General features: G+C 36.0%; 1 protein-coding gene across 3 annotated transcripts in view; it reads left to right on the top strand.

Annotated features, from left to right (window-relative positions):
• Shcbp1 (SHC binding and spindle associated 1) overlaps positions 1-16050 on the top strand; it is a 35384-nt gene that overhangs the window by 164 nt on the left and 19170 nt on the right. Inside the window, exons 2-8 of one of the 3 annotated variants that reach the window (XM_026406899.2) lie at positions 2516-2584; positions 2854-2969; positions 4399-4607; positions 10160-10252; positions 13702-13935; positions 14017-14185; positions 14487-14607. In XM_026406899.2, the coding sequence (XP_026262684.2) occupies positions 2516-2584; positions 2854-2969; positions 4399-4607; positions 10160-10252; positions 13702-13935; positions 14017-14185; positions 14487-14607 (1011 nt within the window). Of the gene's footprint in view, positions 1-2515; positions 2684-2853; positions 2970-4398; positions 4608-10159; positions 10253-13701; positions 13936-14016; positions 14186-14486; positions 14608-16050 lie in introns of all 3 variants that reach the window. The other 2 variants (XM_026406898.2, XM_026406900.2) reach the window with 2 other exon arrangements.

Raw genomic sequence — 16050 nt, 5'->3', positions numbered from 1 at the left:
AGGCGCCTGGGTCGCAGACCTGTCGGACTCTGCTGGCCACCGTGGCGGCGAAGGCTGTGCCAGGCCTGGACCCACTCTCAGGATGTCAAAGTCGTGAGGTACACGGGGACAGTTACCCCTCTCCACCCTCTTTGGTCTCAGCTTTCCTGAGACTGGAGGAAGATGGACTTAGGCCAGGGATTCTCAGCCTGGAAGGGTTACCGGAAGCTTTGAGCTTATCAGTTGAGCAAAGATTTTTTTTTTTTTCATCTGCATCTCAAAGGAGGTCAAAATCACACTTCCCCTTTTTGAAAAAGATAACCTTGAATACTTGGCCTAGATACCTTTTCTGAACACTGAAGGCGATGACCTGTCTAAAGGTAGGGAAGCCAATTTGGGACAGAATTCAGAAATAGAATGCGCGTCCCCTAATTCTATCTCTTCTTGGAGATTCCATTAATGGGGGGCAGTTGCCGGGAGAAGTGCTGGGAATTGAACCAAGGGTCTTGCAAGCATTCTTCCACTGAGCCACATCCCCAGACCCCCATTTACTTTTTTTTTGTTTTTTTTTTCCCTGACATTTTAAGTCGGTTTATATTCTTTAATACTTTGAATTAAATTATTTAATACTTTGAATTGTGTTATGAAATGGAAAGAATTCTGGTCAAGTGAGAAAACATAGGTGTGACTTAATTATTAATGTATCTTTTGAACTGGCAAAAGTTGATTAGCTTTTTTTCCCCCCCTTGGAAAATAGAGCCAAAAGTTCTGTCGACAGTAAAGATGAAGTAAGATAATGTGTAAAGAGTCATGTTTTTGAAGTGGTTGTAAAGAAAGACATATGCTACATGACATCACGTGGAATCTTAAAAAAGCTGAACTTTCAGAAACAGCATAGATGGTGGTTACCAGCAGGTGGGGAAAATAAAGAGCTGTCAAAGGACAGAGAGTTGTATTTACAAGATGAATAAGTTCTGGAAACTTAATGAACTAATGATGACTATATTTAATAATATTGTATATTTGAAAAATTTTTTTTATATTTATTTTTTAGTTTTAGGTGGACACGTATCTTTATTTTTTATTTTTATATGGTGCTGAGGATCAAACCCAGTGTCTCATGCATGCTAGGCGAGTGCTCTACCACTGAGCCCCAGCCCCTGTATATTTGAAATTTAATAAGAGTAAATCATAAGTGTTCTTACAAAACAACAACAACAACAACAAATCCAAAGGGGCAGGGGAGAAACGAAGGAAGGAAAGGAAACTGAGGTGATGGAAATGTTAGCTTTATTGTGGTAATTCATAATATATACTTATCAAAACATCACAATGTACACTTTAAATATATACAATTTTTATTTGTCTTTTCTACTTCTGTAAAGGTAGAAAAACAGATCAAAAATGGTGTTGTTTATAAACAAAAAAACATGCATGTGTACTGGGCATTGTTGTAAAAGATGAAGAAATGATTTTTTTTACTCCTAATTGAAGTGGGCATACTATTTTTACCTTCCCTTTATAGGCAAGGAAATTGAGGAATAGAGAAATTGTTGCCCAGATAGTAAGCCCTCTCTGGCTTATGTGCATCAGTGTTTGTAAGCAGCAGAACTTTGAATACACTTTGGTCATCTGTGGGGTTGAGTAATTCTGGTAGCCTGAACAGGGGCAAAAAATAAATGTAAGGAAGGAGAAAAGGAAGCTGAAAATGAAGGAAGGTGTGGAAAAATAGACTGCTGCTCATGACAGACTTAACTTCCTAAAACTGCCTCTGGAAACTACTCTGCCAGTCTAAATGCCACCTCGGCATTTTTTATTTAGCAACAGTTTTGTCTATTAAAAACATCTTTCTACACATAATTAGATATGCCACTGGCTACATCACACCTTGTGAAACATGATTATATACAGGCCAAACCTAAGGTGATTTGCATTTTCTGCTCTTAGACAGTCATTGAAATTGGTGAGGAGGAACCTAGTAGCCTTAGTGAAGTAAATCTTATGCTTTATTAAGACTCTTTCATCCATCTTTATTGAGGGGCCATTGACAGACCTCACTGTGGAAAATAAGGGAGGCTTCAACTCATTTGAGAGGGACTATCAGCTCCCTCTTTTAATGTAGCTTAATGGAATTATTTTTTGGGGAAAAAAACAACTGTAAGATATTTATTATAACTTGCTAATTATAGCAGTAAAAATAAAAATCCACTTGTGTCCTTTAAAGGAGAACTTGGATGATTTCCACTGAATCAGAAAACAGTCTTCCTTTGTTTTCCCCCCAAACCTCACAGAACAACAAAATCCTAACCTTTGAAAAATCTTAAGCTTTTTATTGTTTTGAAGTAGAATTTAGATTTTGAGATACTTTTGTTTTATAAGCTAGTTTCTTCTGACAGTGGTAGAAGTGAGTAGAACATTCATACTCAAATCTTTTTGTGTATTTTGTTTGGAAATTGAGGATGTGAAAATAGAAGCACTCTGTAAGTACAGAAGTACCTGGGATAGTTGAGCTTACTTGTTTTTGTTGTTCCTTTAGGTTTGTTCCAAGATGAAGAGTCATGCAGTGATTGTAGCTACCACGATAAGCCAGTCACTAGTTTACAAGGTTTTGTGCCAGAAGGAAAAACTCTTTTCCCAGAAATTTTCCAAACAAGTCAACTTTTGTTCTATGAACGATTCAGAGCCTATCAAGATTACATTTTAGGTGAGTAGGTTTCTTTTTTCTTCTTTTATCTTTTTAGTAACAAGTAGAATGTCTGTCTCAATTTCTGAGATTGCCAATTGTTTGTTTTGAGAAAGTAGATGTAAATGAATCTATTAACTTCTCTCTGCTTTATGCATACTCAGTTCTTACTGTGTTTAATTTGTTTGTAGCTGACTGCAAGGCCTCTGAAGTAAGGGAATTCACAGCTGAGTTCTTGGAGAAGGTCCTTGAACCATCTGGATGGCGGGCAGTCTGGCACACTAATGTGTTTGAGGTGCTGGTTGAGGTAAATTTAATTCTGTTGTTAAGATATTTGTCTTTAGCTATAAGCACTTACTTCAGACTGTTATAGCCAAAGTGCTTATTTTTAATTAAAGTTTATGAGCTGATTGAAAATAGCATGTTTTTCTCATCTAATTGCCACGGTGTTCTAAGCGTTCCAGTGTATGAAGTGTTCCGCAAATTTTAAAAGCTACTGAGGAGGAGCTACCAGGAAATTAAGGTGGTTTAAATTTCAGTGTCCTTTGACAAGGGGAAATGGATTATAAACCTAGGAAGTGGAGGAGGTATTTGAGATCATTTTAAAAATAAGGAGGCCTAATTATGAAGTCAACAGAGTTTTAATTATTTTTTTTTACCTTCTTAGTTTAGCCCATTAAGTAGCTTAAACCAAACAGGCATTTTAAAACTCATCCATTTTTTTTTTTTTTGTCTAACAAATTTGTAGGAATGTGGTTAATGGTTAATCTCTTGCTAGTGTGTCCCACTGCAGAAAATAAAACAATCTTATTTTTCAACTGACTGGGCCCTTCACATTAAACTTGCATTCTAATATTAGCTGTGAGTTTTTCTCAGTGTTTGTTAACTGGACCACAAAAAGCCCTGTTAAACCAAAATGTTAAACCAGGGAGTATGAATTCAGTATGGCTGTAGCTCCTTTAGAAAATGACATGCCATACTGCTGTGATTATGTATGAAGCAGTGGGTTGTAGCTGTTCTGTGCAAATTTTTAAATTTTGGATTATGCTGATATCCTTACTTGAAGTTCAGATCTGTTAATTTAGTTATGGTAATGCTCCTCTTCCCCTCCAATCAATTTTCTAAAAGCAGTCAAAGGCATTGTCTTAAAAGACTAGTGTGCCATTTCTCTATTTAAAACCCCTAATGCATTGCACTTACCAAGGGCTTAGTGTTTACTTAATGTCTTCTCACTGTGCTGGAGAACAGGTAAAATCCAAGTTCCTTCTGATGTCCTTTGTGTCTTGGTCACTTTGCCTTTCTCATCTCTTGCTGCCTCTGTTCACTCCCAGTCTACTCCCTTTGGTTCCAGCAAGAAGCACTGCCTTTCTTCTCCTCCAGATGTGAAGCTTGTCTCTACCCCAGGACTTTTGCACTTTCCTTGCTCTTAGATTGCTGCTTCCTTTTTATTCTTAGCTTAGAGGTGACTTAGCCTGGTCATCCCAGCAAAACCAGGTCATCATACCTGCTTATTATTCTCTATCACATACTTATCACCATCTTGTTTATTTTTCTTCCTTATTACAATATAAACACCATGAAGGTAAAAGCCAGACCTGTCTTGTTTTCCCTTTATATTACAAAAGAAGACTTCCCTTCCCCATTTCAAGCTTTTAAAAAAATTAGGCTATCAGTAGTGTTTTGTATGTGTATCTTAATTTTGATTTACATGTGTTAAGTGACATTTTAAATTTTAGGTTACAGATGTGGACTTTGCAGCCTTGAAGGCAGTTGTGAAGCTTGCTGAACCCTATGTCTGTGACTCTGAAGTGAACACTTTTACCTTGGATTGTGTGAAAGAGCTCCTGGAGCTGAAGGAATGTCGGTTGCCCCTGCAGGAGTTGTGGGTGGTGTTTGATGGTTCTGGAGTATTTGACCAGACAGCCCTTGCAATTGAGCATGTCAGGTAGGAAGAGAAGTTGGTAAAAAAACCTTGTGGCCCAAAACTTTGGATGAAATGATGTTCTTGTCTCTGTTAGATTCAGATTTAAAAACTCAAAGTGTAAACTTTGTCACTGCAATGTGTGTGTGTATTTTTTGGTCCTGGGGATTGAATCCAAGGATGCGTTACCACTAAGCTACATCTCAGGGCTTTTTATTTTTTATTTTGAGACAGGGTATCACAAGGTTGCTGAGGCTTGCCTTGAACTTGTGATCCTCCTGCCTCAACCTTCTAAGTTGCTGGAATTACATGTGTGCACCGCCATGCCTGGCTGTCACTCTAATATTTTAAAATATTCAAAGATTAGGAGAATCTTGAATTTTTTTTTTTTTTTCCAGTGCTGGAGGTTAAACCTAGGGCCTTGTGCCTAGTAGGTGGGTGCTCTACCACTGAGTCACACTTCTAGCCCCTAGGAGAATCTTTATTAAATTTAAAAAATTTAAAAAAAAATGCTTTAAATGTTCATTTTATTATCATTTCAAACTTATAGAAAACTGGAAAAGACTGGTATAAGGAATACCTGTTTAGCCTTCACTGAATTTCCCCAAATGTTAACATAAGATAGGAGATTCTCAATTTGGTTTGTATAGATTTAGAAACTGCCTTGAAAGTTGTGGATGCTAAGGCTTTTGGCTGGTGTATTTGAATATAAGAGTATAGAAAGAAAGGAAAGGAAGTAAAGAAAGTGGTATAGTATGATCTATGTGTTGATAAGACTACACTTTTTTTTTTTTAAAGGATGTGCTGGTCAGAAGGTATTTTCTCAGGCTGCTTCCTAAATCTTTAGAGGATGTGTTCATGTGTTCTTTTTGGCATGGTTTATTTCCACTTGCACAAGTGTTCTCTTCTTTGTCCCTTAAGTGAGAAAGCAAGCCCATGATACCTGGATTGACTGGTATGCTTTTACAATACTTCAGATAAGTCTTTTATCAAATAGCTCTTGATACAGCCCGCTTTTTTTTAATCTTCTTATATAAAGAAAGCTTACTTTTAATTCAAAATGGATGTATATTCCTCTAGGAAGTGGAAGACTAGATAATGTAATGATCATAATAGTAATAATATTGTGTGATGTTTTTGTAGTTGAATAAGTACTTTCTGTAGGGTAGCTGGCACAAATATCCATGAGATGTCAGAAGCAAGGTCTGAGACATTCTGCTTCTTTGTAGAGTATTCAACTTAAGAGAGACATAGTTCTGAGTTCAAGCAAAGGTTTATTGATAGAAAATATCTGCCAGGCTGCCCTTCTGCATGGCGCAGCAGCCAGTATTACTTGAATGGAAACTTAAATATCTTTTGAACAAGGAACAAGAGCAAGCTAGAACTGAACTTGGGTGCAGGTGGTTTGGTAACAACAGTTTTTTGTGTTTAGGGATCTTGACACCCCTTGACAGGGGTGGTGTTACGGGAACAGGGTATCTTAAGTTTCTTTTTCTTGGCAGTTTCAATTTTGGGTCAAGGTAGAGTCCCAGAACCAAAATGGAGTTACTAATGTTTAGAGACCCAACACTTTCCAGTTTCTATACCATTAGTGAGTTAACCTGATTAACTTAAGTTGAATACAAAGAAGCAGAATGTCTCAGACTTTGCTTCTGACATCTCGTGGAAAATTTCTAATTGTGTGGAAGAACATTTAACTCTAGGTGTTCAGTATTAGGCCAAGCAATATAAATCTGAAGAACTGGTTTCTGTCCAAAGCCAAAATAACTTCTTTGTGCTTTTCTCTTGATAAAAAGAAAACCTGTCAATTGATGCAATTGAAGGTAAAGGTATAACTGATGGATTTAGGAAATAAGCAGTCTAGGAACTAATCTCTTTTATGATGTTAGAAGTTAGTAGAAAGAAAAGTACCTAGATTGGTTATATTGTTTGAAGAGGAGCCTGGCTAAATTTACTCTTCATTTGGAGAGCTCAGATTCTGATCAGAGAAGGTCAAATTAAGAGGATTTTCATTTGTTAATGATTCAATAAATATTTGAGTGCTGGGTCCTCAGTGTGACTGGTACACAAAGCTGACCCAATGATGATGGTGCCATCATCAGGAAGTTATTAGTTAAACATGTGCGATGAGCCTTGATGACATAACCACCCTAATATATATCCATGATTGGAAATGGCATTGAGTGCTATGAAGAATTACAGAGTTTCCAAAGACTAGGTTAGGTTCTATTGTTATTTCCTGAGGAAATGACATTTGAGGTTGGGTCTGAAGGGCTAGCTGAAGGAGGCGCAGGTGCAGGAAACAGGTGCAGGAACTGAGTAAGTTTAGGGAACTGAAAGGTCAGTAAGGTCAGAACACAGTGCTGGGAGAGAACCAGGAAACCAGGCTGGAGAGGCTGGCATGGGTCAAAGGTATAGGGATTTGTTAGCCAAATAATCATTTTTTTGTCTTTAAGAGGAGTGGGAAGCCATTGAAGAGTTTTCATTCTTGAGAGAATATGATCAGTCTTATGCTTTGAAAGGTTTATATAGCTGGGCATGGTGATGCGTGCCTCTAATCCCAACGGCTCGGGAGACTGAGGCAGGAGGATCGAGAGTTCAAAGTCAGGCTCAACAATAGTGAGGCCCTAAGCAACTCAGTGAGACCCTGTCTCTAAATAAGACACAAAAAAAGGGCTGGGGATGTGGCTCAGTGGTTGAGTGCTTCTGAGTTCAATCCCTGGCCTCCCCCCTGCTAAAAAAAAAAAAAAAAAAAAAAAAGTTTCATTCTAGCTTCTGTGTGGATGATGAATGGAGGGAGATGGAATAGGGAGGTCAATTAAGAAGCAAGATAAAGAAAGTGGGGATACTGAGAGGACAGATAGAGCCTGATGAAAAAGTGGAGTGGTTGGGACATGGTGGGGAAGATGTGAGGATTGAGAAAGGTCGGACTGGATATGGAAACAGTCAAGACTAACTCACAAGTTTCTGGATTGAAAGAATGAACACTGGAAGAGGTGCTGATGTGAATGATAAGTAAGTGCCTGGTAGCATGCTGGTAAGGAGGATATTTGAGCTGAGTTATGAAATGTAAATATAAGTTTACCAGGTGGAGAAGTTGGAAGGCTTCTGACCAGCATCTTACATGGAAGTTTGAAAGAACTTGTGAAGTTAGGAGTTTACATGCAAGGACTCTGAGGCAGGAGATGTGCTTTAGAGTTAGAATATTAATCCTTGTAATATCACCAAGCTTAGGACTTCATTCTGAGGGCAGAAGGCATCTTGAAGTTCAGTTAAAAAAAAAAAAAAAACCAAACCAACCAAACAACAACAATAAAAAATTATCCAGAGGGTGAAGAAACTGACCACCTAATCTACAAGAATTCAGACCTGGCTTCATTTTCTGCATTCCTTTCTTTTCACAGCAGAACTTGAAAGAGTATATATAGTCACATGTACTTCCTGGCATTCTAGTAATGCTCCCACTCCCACTTCACCACTGAAATTTTGCTCAAGGTTGCTAAAGACTTCTGTGTTCTCATATCCAGTTGTACTTCTCTGATCTCATCTTGGTTGGCTGCATTCTGGGCATCTGGTCATTTCTATTTTCTTAACACACTCTCCTTCAGCTTCTGGGACACTGCTGTTCAGATGCTACCTCACAGACTTGCTTCTCAGTCATCCTGGCCAGCTTTCCTCTTGTGCTCAAACTGTAGAATGTTGGAGTTTCTCAGGGATCAGTCCTATGTCATTGTCTTAGTCTGTTTCTGTTACACTAATATCACTGACTGGGTAAATCTATAAACCATGGTTTCTTTTGGCACATGGTTCTGGAGATGGATAAAGAGCATGATAAGGCTCTCATGACTTTTTTTTTTGTGTGTGGTGCTGGGGATTGAACCCAGGGCCTTGTGCACACAAGGCAGGCACTCTACCAACTGAGCTATGTCCCCAGTCCTCTCATGACTTCTTAATACTGTTACATTCACATTTCAATTTCAACATGAGTTTTGGAGAGGGATATTCAAAGCATAATAGTCATTTACTCTTTTATCCTTGATTAACTTTGGAAGCACATTAGAATCATCTGGGTTATTTTCTTTATAGAAATATTCCAAGTAATATATGAAGAAAGAATGATAGAATATCAGTATTTTATAACCACTAATAACATAAAGGTTATAGGGAGTGATCATCAATGGCTGCTAGATGAAAAACTGATAAGGAACTTTGTAGTGAGTGAAATCAGGCTGACAATGCCTGAATTCATCTATCAGTTTTAACATCATGAAAAAGAATGGCCAGGCATTATGTGCTTCCTGATAGAGATATATTATACCTCCTTTGGGGTATTCTTGCCAGAAATCTTACCTAAAGCTGATCAAGCTACTAGATGTTACTATCATTTTACTAGAAATAAAGGAAACAAAAGACTGTGTTAAGTGACCCTATTGGGATGTAATTAACAAAATTCAGAGTGTGGGAAACTATTAAGTAAATTCCATGGTAAAAAAGAGGAAGGAGTAATCTATAAAATAATTTAAGAGCTATATTGATTAAATGCAACAGCTGACCCTTGTTTGATCCCGATAAAACCCTGTAAAACAAGAGCAAGAGACAATTGGGAAAATTTAAACATTAACTGTATAATTAATAATATAAGGAATGAAAACTTTCTTTTTGGTATAAAGATTTATTTTATAGACAATACTAAAAATTTATGAATGATATTGGTGAGATTTTTGCTTCAAAATATTCAGTATTAGGGTGATGGGGGAGGAGCAGAGATAAGTGGGTGAGGTAGAGATGATAATGAGTTGATAATTATTGAAGCAGGGTGATGAATACAAGGTATTCATGATACTGTGTTCTCTGATGTATGTGTTTGAACTTGTTTTTTAAAAAAGTTAAAATCATTTTGGCAGCTTTAAAAAATATAAATGCTGATTTTTCTCACCATACTGAGAGGATATGATTTATTATTCTAGAACAGGGAATACATTTTTAAAACATCCCTGGGGACTCTAATGTGTAGCCAGGGTTGAGAACTATTGCTTTATATTATGTCCCTAGATGATCTCATCTATTGCTTTAATACCATCAATATGTTGCCCCTACCAGATTTATATCTACACTTGACCTTTCCCTAGAGCTCTGGGGTTCTGTATTCATCTGCATACTGGACATCATCCATTTGCAGATCAATAGGCATCTTAACTGGAACACTTTAAAAACAGAACTCTTTATTTTTAACCCCAAACCTGTTTTTCTCCCCTTCTTTTCCATCTCAACACGGGCATTATCATCTGCCTAGTTACTGATAATCAATAAATAGCCCTGATATAAAGAAAGTTCTAACAGAAACAATGTTGTGGAAAAACTTATCCAGCTGATCTGAAGGTCTAAATTTTATATGACTCATGACTGTCAATTATAGAAAATAACACAGTGTTCACATATATTAGAGAATGTTGTGAAAATAGTTGTAAGTAGCTGTAAATGGTAGGATTTTGATTTTCTCTTTAGTTCTCATTACTCCAGAACTCCAATATACTGAGCCAGTGATTGAATTTAAATGATACTAAGCTCTTTTTCAGATTTTTCTACCAAAACATTTGGAGGAGTTGGGATGAAGAAGAGGAGGATGAGTATGATTATTTTGTCAGATGTGTTGAACCTCGATTGAGATTGTGAGTATTTATTACTGACCTCATATGTGTTGCAAAATGGATTTAAAAAAAAAAATTCTACCCGTGTGATACACATATCACATGCCCCAGATGCCATAGACAAAAACAGATCAGTGTACAAATAGTACAAGTTATTAAATGAAGCTTGTGTGAAGTGTAGACACCTGCATTTTAAATTTATGAACTAAGTTTAAAAGCAGAGAATTCAAGAACATTTAAATTATAACTATTTATGAATATGAATAAAATTCAATTGAGCTAGTGTTTTAAAAGACTTTTATTAAAGTCAAAGATAATTGTTAGAAAAATAGTGAAATTATTTGAATTACTGAAGACTCCTTTGCTTTAAATTTTTAAAGACTACTTTTAAAGTATATGGTTTTACTCTAATGTTTTGTCAAGCAAGCTCTTGCTTTATTTGACAAATAGTTAAAAATATTAAATCATTAATATTGGTAGAATGAAAATTTCCAAAGTGCATTTTTGTAATTTATCATATTTTGGTGGGGAAAAACCTTTCCATACAAAAATATAAAAATTAACTCTGTATCCTAAACTGTTGTTCTATACTGACCTTAAATGTGGTATTCATTTATCATTCCACTAGATGGTAGTCTAAGACCAGTGATTTTCTTGTATTCATGAATTGTAATTTAATAGGCAGTGCTGCAATGAGAATAAAATTAGAACTTGCACTCCAAAAAAAGAATTATGGGAGATGATTTTTTTCTTGTGTGAAAGATGATTTGACTCTATAAGATAAGGCAGTAAGCCTTCACATTTTTGTGGAATCCAATATGATTTAGTAAGTTTCTCTTGGTTTCAATAGTAAATAAGAAAAAAAATTTTAAAAAATGTGAAACTCTGGCTGATGATTCTTACTTATTTAGAATTATGTATGTCTGATTTCAGCTCTTCAAAAATTGACTATGTTTTCTATTCAGTCTTTCCAGTTTTTTCATTGTGTCTATTCTGTTTTCCCACAATGTACTCTAATGACAGATTTTCAATACACTTGAATATTTTCTTGGTTTGTGATATTTGCTCTTAAACAGTAATGATTGTTTTGATTGAAGTGAAATGTAATGGTAGGTGACTATCATGCATATCTGGCAAATTTGGTCTTTACTTGGAGAAAAATTGTATTCTGATTTGACAGCTTTGCATTGCTAACAAGAAGTGATTTACATACATACTCTGTGTATCACCAGCAGATGGAAAAGCATAAGACAGAAATGGTTTGGGTTATGAAGAAGAAACTACAGTGCTTGATGGAGAAACTGGAATTTTATCAAATGTAGGCAGATCTGAAATGGTTCTTTAGCTAAGATAGGAGTAGAGTGTCAGTAGACAAGATTTAAAAGGAATCAAATCATACTGTGTTGATTTTATACTGTGTGGTAAATATTTTTCCTTTCTAATTCAAAACATAGAATTCCAGAATTTAGGAGTCTGAGATACAAATGTTGGTTCATTGCATCCAGACCATGAAGTATCAATATGCCGAGAAGAAATAAACTGATTACCATGGGTGTTAGAAATACTAAGAGACTCTTTTTAAAATTTGAGCCTTAATCTTCACAGTTTAATGGACCTGATCAGTCAGTTGTTTGCTCCCTAATTTCTTCTTTGCAAAGTGAATTTAAATCTTTAAATAATTATGGATTAACCAAAGCCGAGGAAATCCTCGCTTTTTTTTCCAAGAGTTGCCTAATTTATTTACTTGAAAAATGGGGAAAGAATTACTTTTTATGTGTTTTAAATACTATTTGAGTGTTCACCATAATTTGGTGTAAATTTATTTAGGATTATGGTTCTGTTCCTTGGTTTTATTCAGAGCATAACTAAGTAAAACAAAAACAAAAACAAAACAAATGAAATCATCATCTAAAGCAATAGTTCTCAACCTTGGCTATATTAACATCTAGGGAACTTTAAAAATTACTTCTAGCTGGTGCTGTGGCACACATTTGTGATCCCAGTGGTTTGGGATGCTGAGGCAGGAGGATTGTAAATTCAAGGCCAGCCTCAGCAATTAGCAAGGCCCTAAGCAACTTAGCAAGACCCTGTCTCAAAATAAAAAGATAAAAAAGGGTTGGGGATGTGGCTCAGTTTTTAAGTTAACTTAAAATTAACTCTGTATCCTAAACTGTTGTTTTACACTGACCTTCTTAAATGTGGTGTTCATTTATCATTCCACTAGATGGTAGTCTAAGACCAGTGATTTTCTTGTATTCATGAATTGTAATTTAATAGGCAATGCTGCAATGAGAATAAAATTAGAACTTGCACTCCAAAAAAAGAATTATGGGTCTGGGATACAACATAGTTTCATGATACAAATGTTGGTTCATTGAAACAACACCAAAACCAAAACCAAAACCAAAAACAAAACAACTTTTAGAGACCCATTTAATTGGTCTGGATGGGGGTCTAGGCATCTGTATTTTTGAAAGCTCCCCAGGTGAGTTGAATATTAAGCTAGGGTTGAGAAGCGCTGGCCTAAGTCATTGCTAGTCACTGTGTTTTTAACTAAGAAATAAAGCAGTTATTTAAAAACTGTATGTAATGGCAGTAATCTTATATTTTATTTTCAAAACTATTGATTTCCTTTTTTCTATTTCATTAATTTTATATCCATTAACTTGTACATTCCCAAATTATTTTACTGCACCCAGAAATACTTCTTGATATGTCTTTACAGAATTTCAAAGGCTATCTCTAATAACTTCCTGAGATAATTTTTGTGCATTAAATGCAGGCAGAGCTAGATAATTTAAATAATTTCTCATTTTTGATCCTATAAATCTGGTAATCTTAAAAGTTGTAAAACAATTTTAGATACTTCCCTTCCTACCCCCAGTCTCAGATTCCTTAAATAAGACTCAAATTAAGTCTCAAATAAAACTTGAAATCTTATTGTTAGGATTCTTTTTGTGTGTATGTGTGTTACTAGGGGTTTAACCCTGCAGTACTCTACCACTGAACTACACTACACCCCCAGCCCTTTTTATTTTTTTATTTTGAGACAGCGTCTTGTTAAGTTGCTGAGGCTGTCCTGGAATTTGCAATCCTCCTGCCTCAGCCTTTGAAGTTGCTGGGATTACAGGTATTTACCACCATGCCCAGCTTGATTCTTAATATATGAGGAGAAAATACTTTCTTATTGGATAATGATTACACATTATGCAGCATGAACTGACAATGTTTTAAAAATACAATGCTGGGATCTCAGGAAAAAAAACTCCTCAAAAGAAGAAAAGTTAGTGACCCTAATGAAGCTGTTCTTCATACTTCCAATTGCTTTCACTTATAATGGAGTGCTATTCAGAGCAACTTAACGTATACTGAGTATGTACTATAACTTGCTGGATCTTTGAGAACTAAATGAGCTGTCTTAATGATAAGAAAATTTACTTGGAAGGCAATGGATTTCAATTTACTTTCAGGTATTATGATATTCTTGAAGACCGAGTTCCTTCAGGACTTGTTGTTGACTACCGTAATCTGTTGTCTCAATGTGAGGAGAGTTACAGGAAATTTCTAAATCTGAGAAGCAGTTTGTCAAATTGTAATTCTGATTCTGAGCAGGAAAATATCTCCATGGTGGAAGGATTAAAATTGTATTCGGAGATTGAACAGTTGAAACAAAAGCTAAAACTCATTGAGAATCCTTTGTTGAGGTATGTGTGTCTTTGTTTTTCTTAACTAGTTCGTATTAGCTATCTTACTGAGAATTAATGGATATATTTGGTTTCTTTAAGATATGTGTTTGGTTATCAGAAGAACTCTAATATTCAAGCAAAGGGCATCCGTCCAAATGGCCAGAAGATCACCCATGTGGTTTCATCCACCATGATGACAGGTCTACTTCGGGCTCTGCTCAGGGACAAGCTTTGTGAAGAGCATTGCGAGGGGGAAATAGAAGTTCAGGTAAAAGGGGAGTTGTTTGCTCCAGGTGACTTCGCCTTTTGATTCATACCAGATTTTTATGAATTCTACAAAGTGTTTATAGAAGCTTTCTAGGGCTGGTTTTCTATGAAATGAGAAGTAGTAAGAGCACTGCCTTCTGTTAACAATAGTCACTTTACTAAAAGCATGCTTGGGGCTCAGTGCACTATCACAGGAGACACTTAATGCAGTTTGTGCTCCATTTTAAAGGTCAGACATGAAGACACTTGCAATAATACTCAAGTTGCAATACTCAACCGTATTGCAATATGTTGTTTTCTAGTTCCACAGAGATCCATTGTCTGCTATAAATGCTTGCTTTGAAGGTGACACTGTTATTGTTTGTCCTGGTCATTATGTGGTACATGGCACATTCTCCATTGCTGATTCCATTGAATTGGAAGGTGAGTATGGATGATAATACAACCAATTTCTCATGCATACATATAAATAAGCAGTAAATCAATGATCGTGTTGAAGTTCCAAGAATGTAATTTCAACCCATTTGGTTTCAAGTGAGATGCTTTGAAACATTAAGGGTATTTAAAGCTTTCAGGGTTGACCCAGTGTTTAAGCAACTTGAATCATAGGTCTTTGAGACAGTATATATGTTGGGAAGATGTTTACAGGCATATTTTTTTTAAGACCATTTGGAAGACGTGTACTTTTTTAGATTATATGTAGTTTGTGGAAAAGAAGTCTAATTTTTGGAATGGAAAAATATTCCCAACAAAATATAATCATATATCTATGTTTAATATTTTCTTATCTGTAGCTTGCTCTTAGGCCATACATTTTGTGGATATCTTGGTACCTGATTTTTTTGTTTGTTTTGTTTTAAAGTTAGCTTATTTTTATAAGAGATTTTTGAAAAGTGCATTTAACTTGAATTGGTACAAAAATTATCTTAATTCTTTAAAAGCTTACTGAATGTCACAAATACTACATTTTGTATCCTGGCCAAAGTATACTTTTGTTTTTTTTTTTTTTTTTTTTTTTTTTTTTTTTTTTATTTTTTTATTTTTTTTTATTGGTCGTTCATAACACTACATGGTTCTTAATACATCATATTACACGGTTTGATTCAAGTGGATTATGAACTCCCGCTTTTACCCCATATACAGATTGCTGTATCACACCAGTTTCCCTTCCATTAATTGACATATTGCCTTTCTAGTGTCTGATGTATTCTGCTGTCTGTCCTATTCTCTACTGTCCCCCCTCCCCTCCCCTCCCCTCCCCTCCCCTTTTCTCTCTCTACCCCTTCTACTGTACATCCTTTCTTCCATTTGTATTATCTTGTCTTACCCCTCCTTTCCTCTTATATGACATTTTGTATAAACCTGAGGATCGCCTTCCATTTCCATGCTATTTCCCTTCTCACTCCCTTTCCCTCCCACCTCTTATCCCTGTTTAATGTAAATCTTCTTCTCAAGCTCTTCGTCCCTACCCTGTCCTTGTTTACTCCCCTTATATCAAAGGAGTCATTTGGTATTTGTTTTTTAAAGATTGACTAGCTTCACTTAGCATAATCTGCTCTAATGCCATCCATTTCCCTCCAAACTCTATGATTTTGTCATTTTTTAATGCAGAATAATACTCCATAGTATATAAATGCCACATTTTTTTTATCCATTCATCTATTGAAGGGCATCTAGGCTGGTTCCACAGTCTTGCTATCGTGAATTGAGCTGCTATGAACATCGATGTAGCAGTGTCCCTGTAGCATGCTCTTGTTAGGGCTTTAGGGAATAGACCGAGAAGGGGAATAGCTGGGTCGAATGGCGGTTCCATTCCCAGCTTTCCGAGAAATCTCCATACTGCTTTCCAAATTGGCTGCACCAATT

Source organism: Urocitellus parryii, chromosome 15 (genome assembly GCF_045843805.1).
Source record: "Urocitellus parryii isolate mUroPar1 chromosome 15, mUroPar1.hap1, whole genome shotgun sequence".
In the NCBI taxonomy this organism is placed as follows: domain Eukaryota; kingdom Metazoa; phylum Chordata; class Mammalia; order Rodentia; family Sciuridae; genus Urocitellus; species Urocitellus parryii.
The sequence above is the reverse complement of the archived record's forward strand: the minus strand, read 5'-3'. Positions and strand labels throughout refer to the sequence as shown.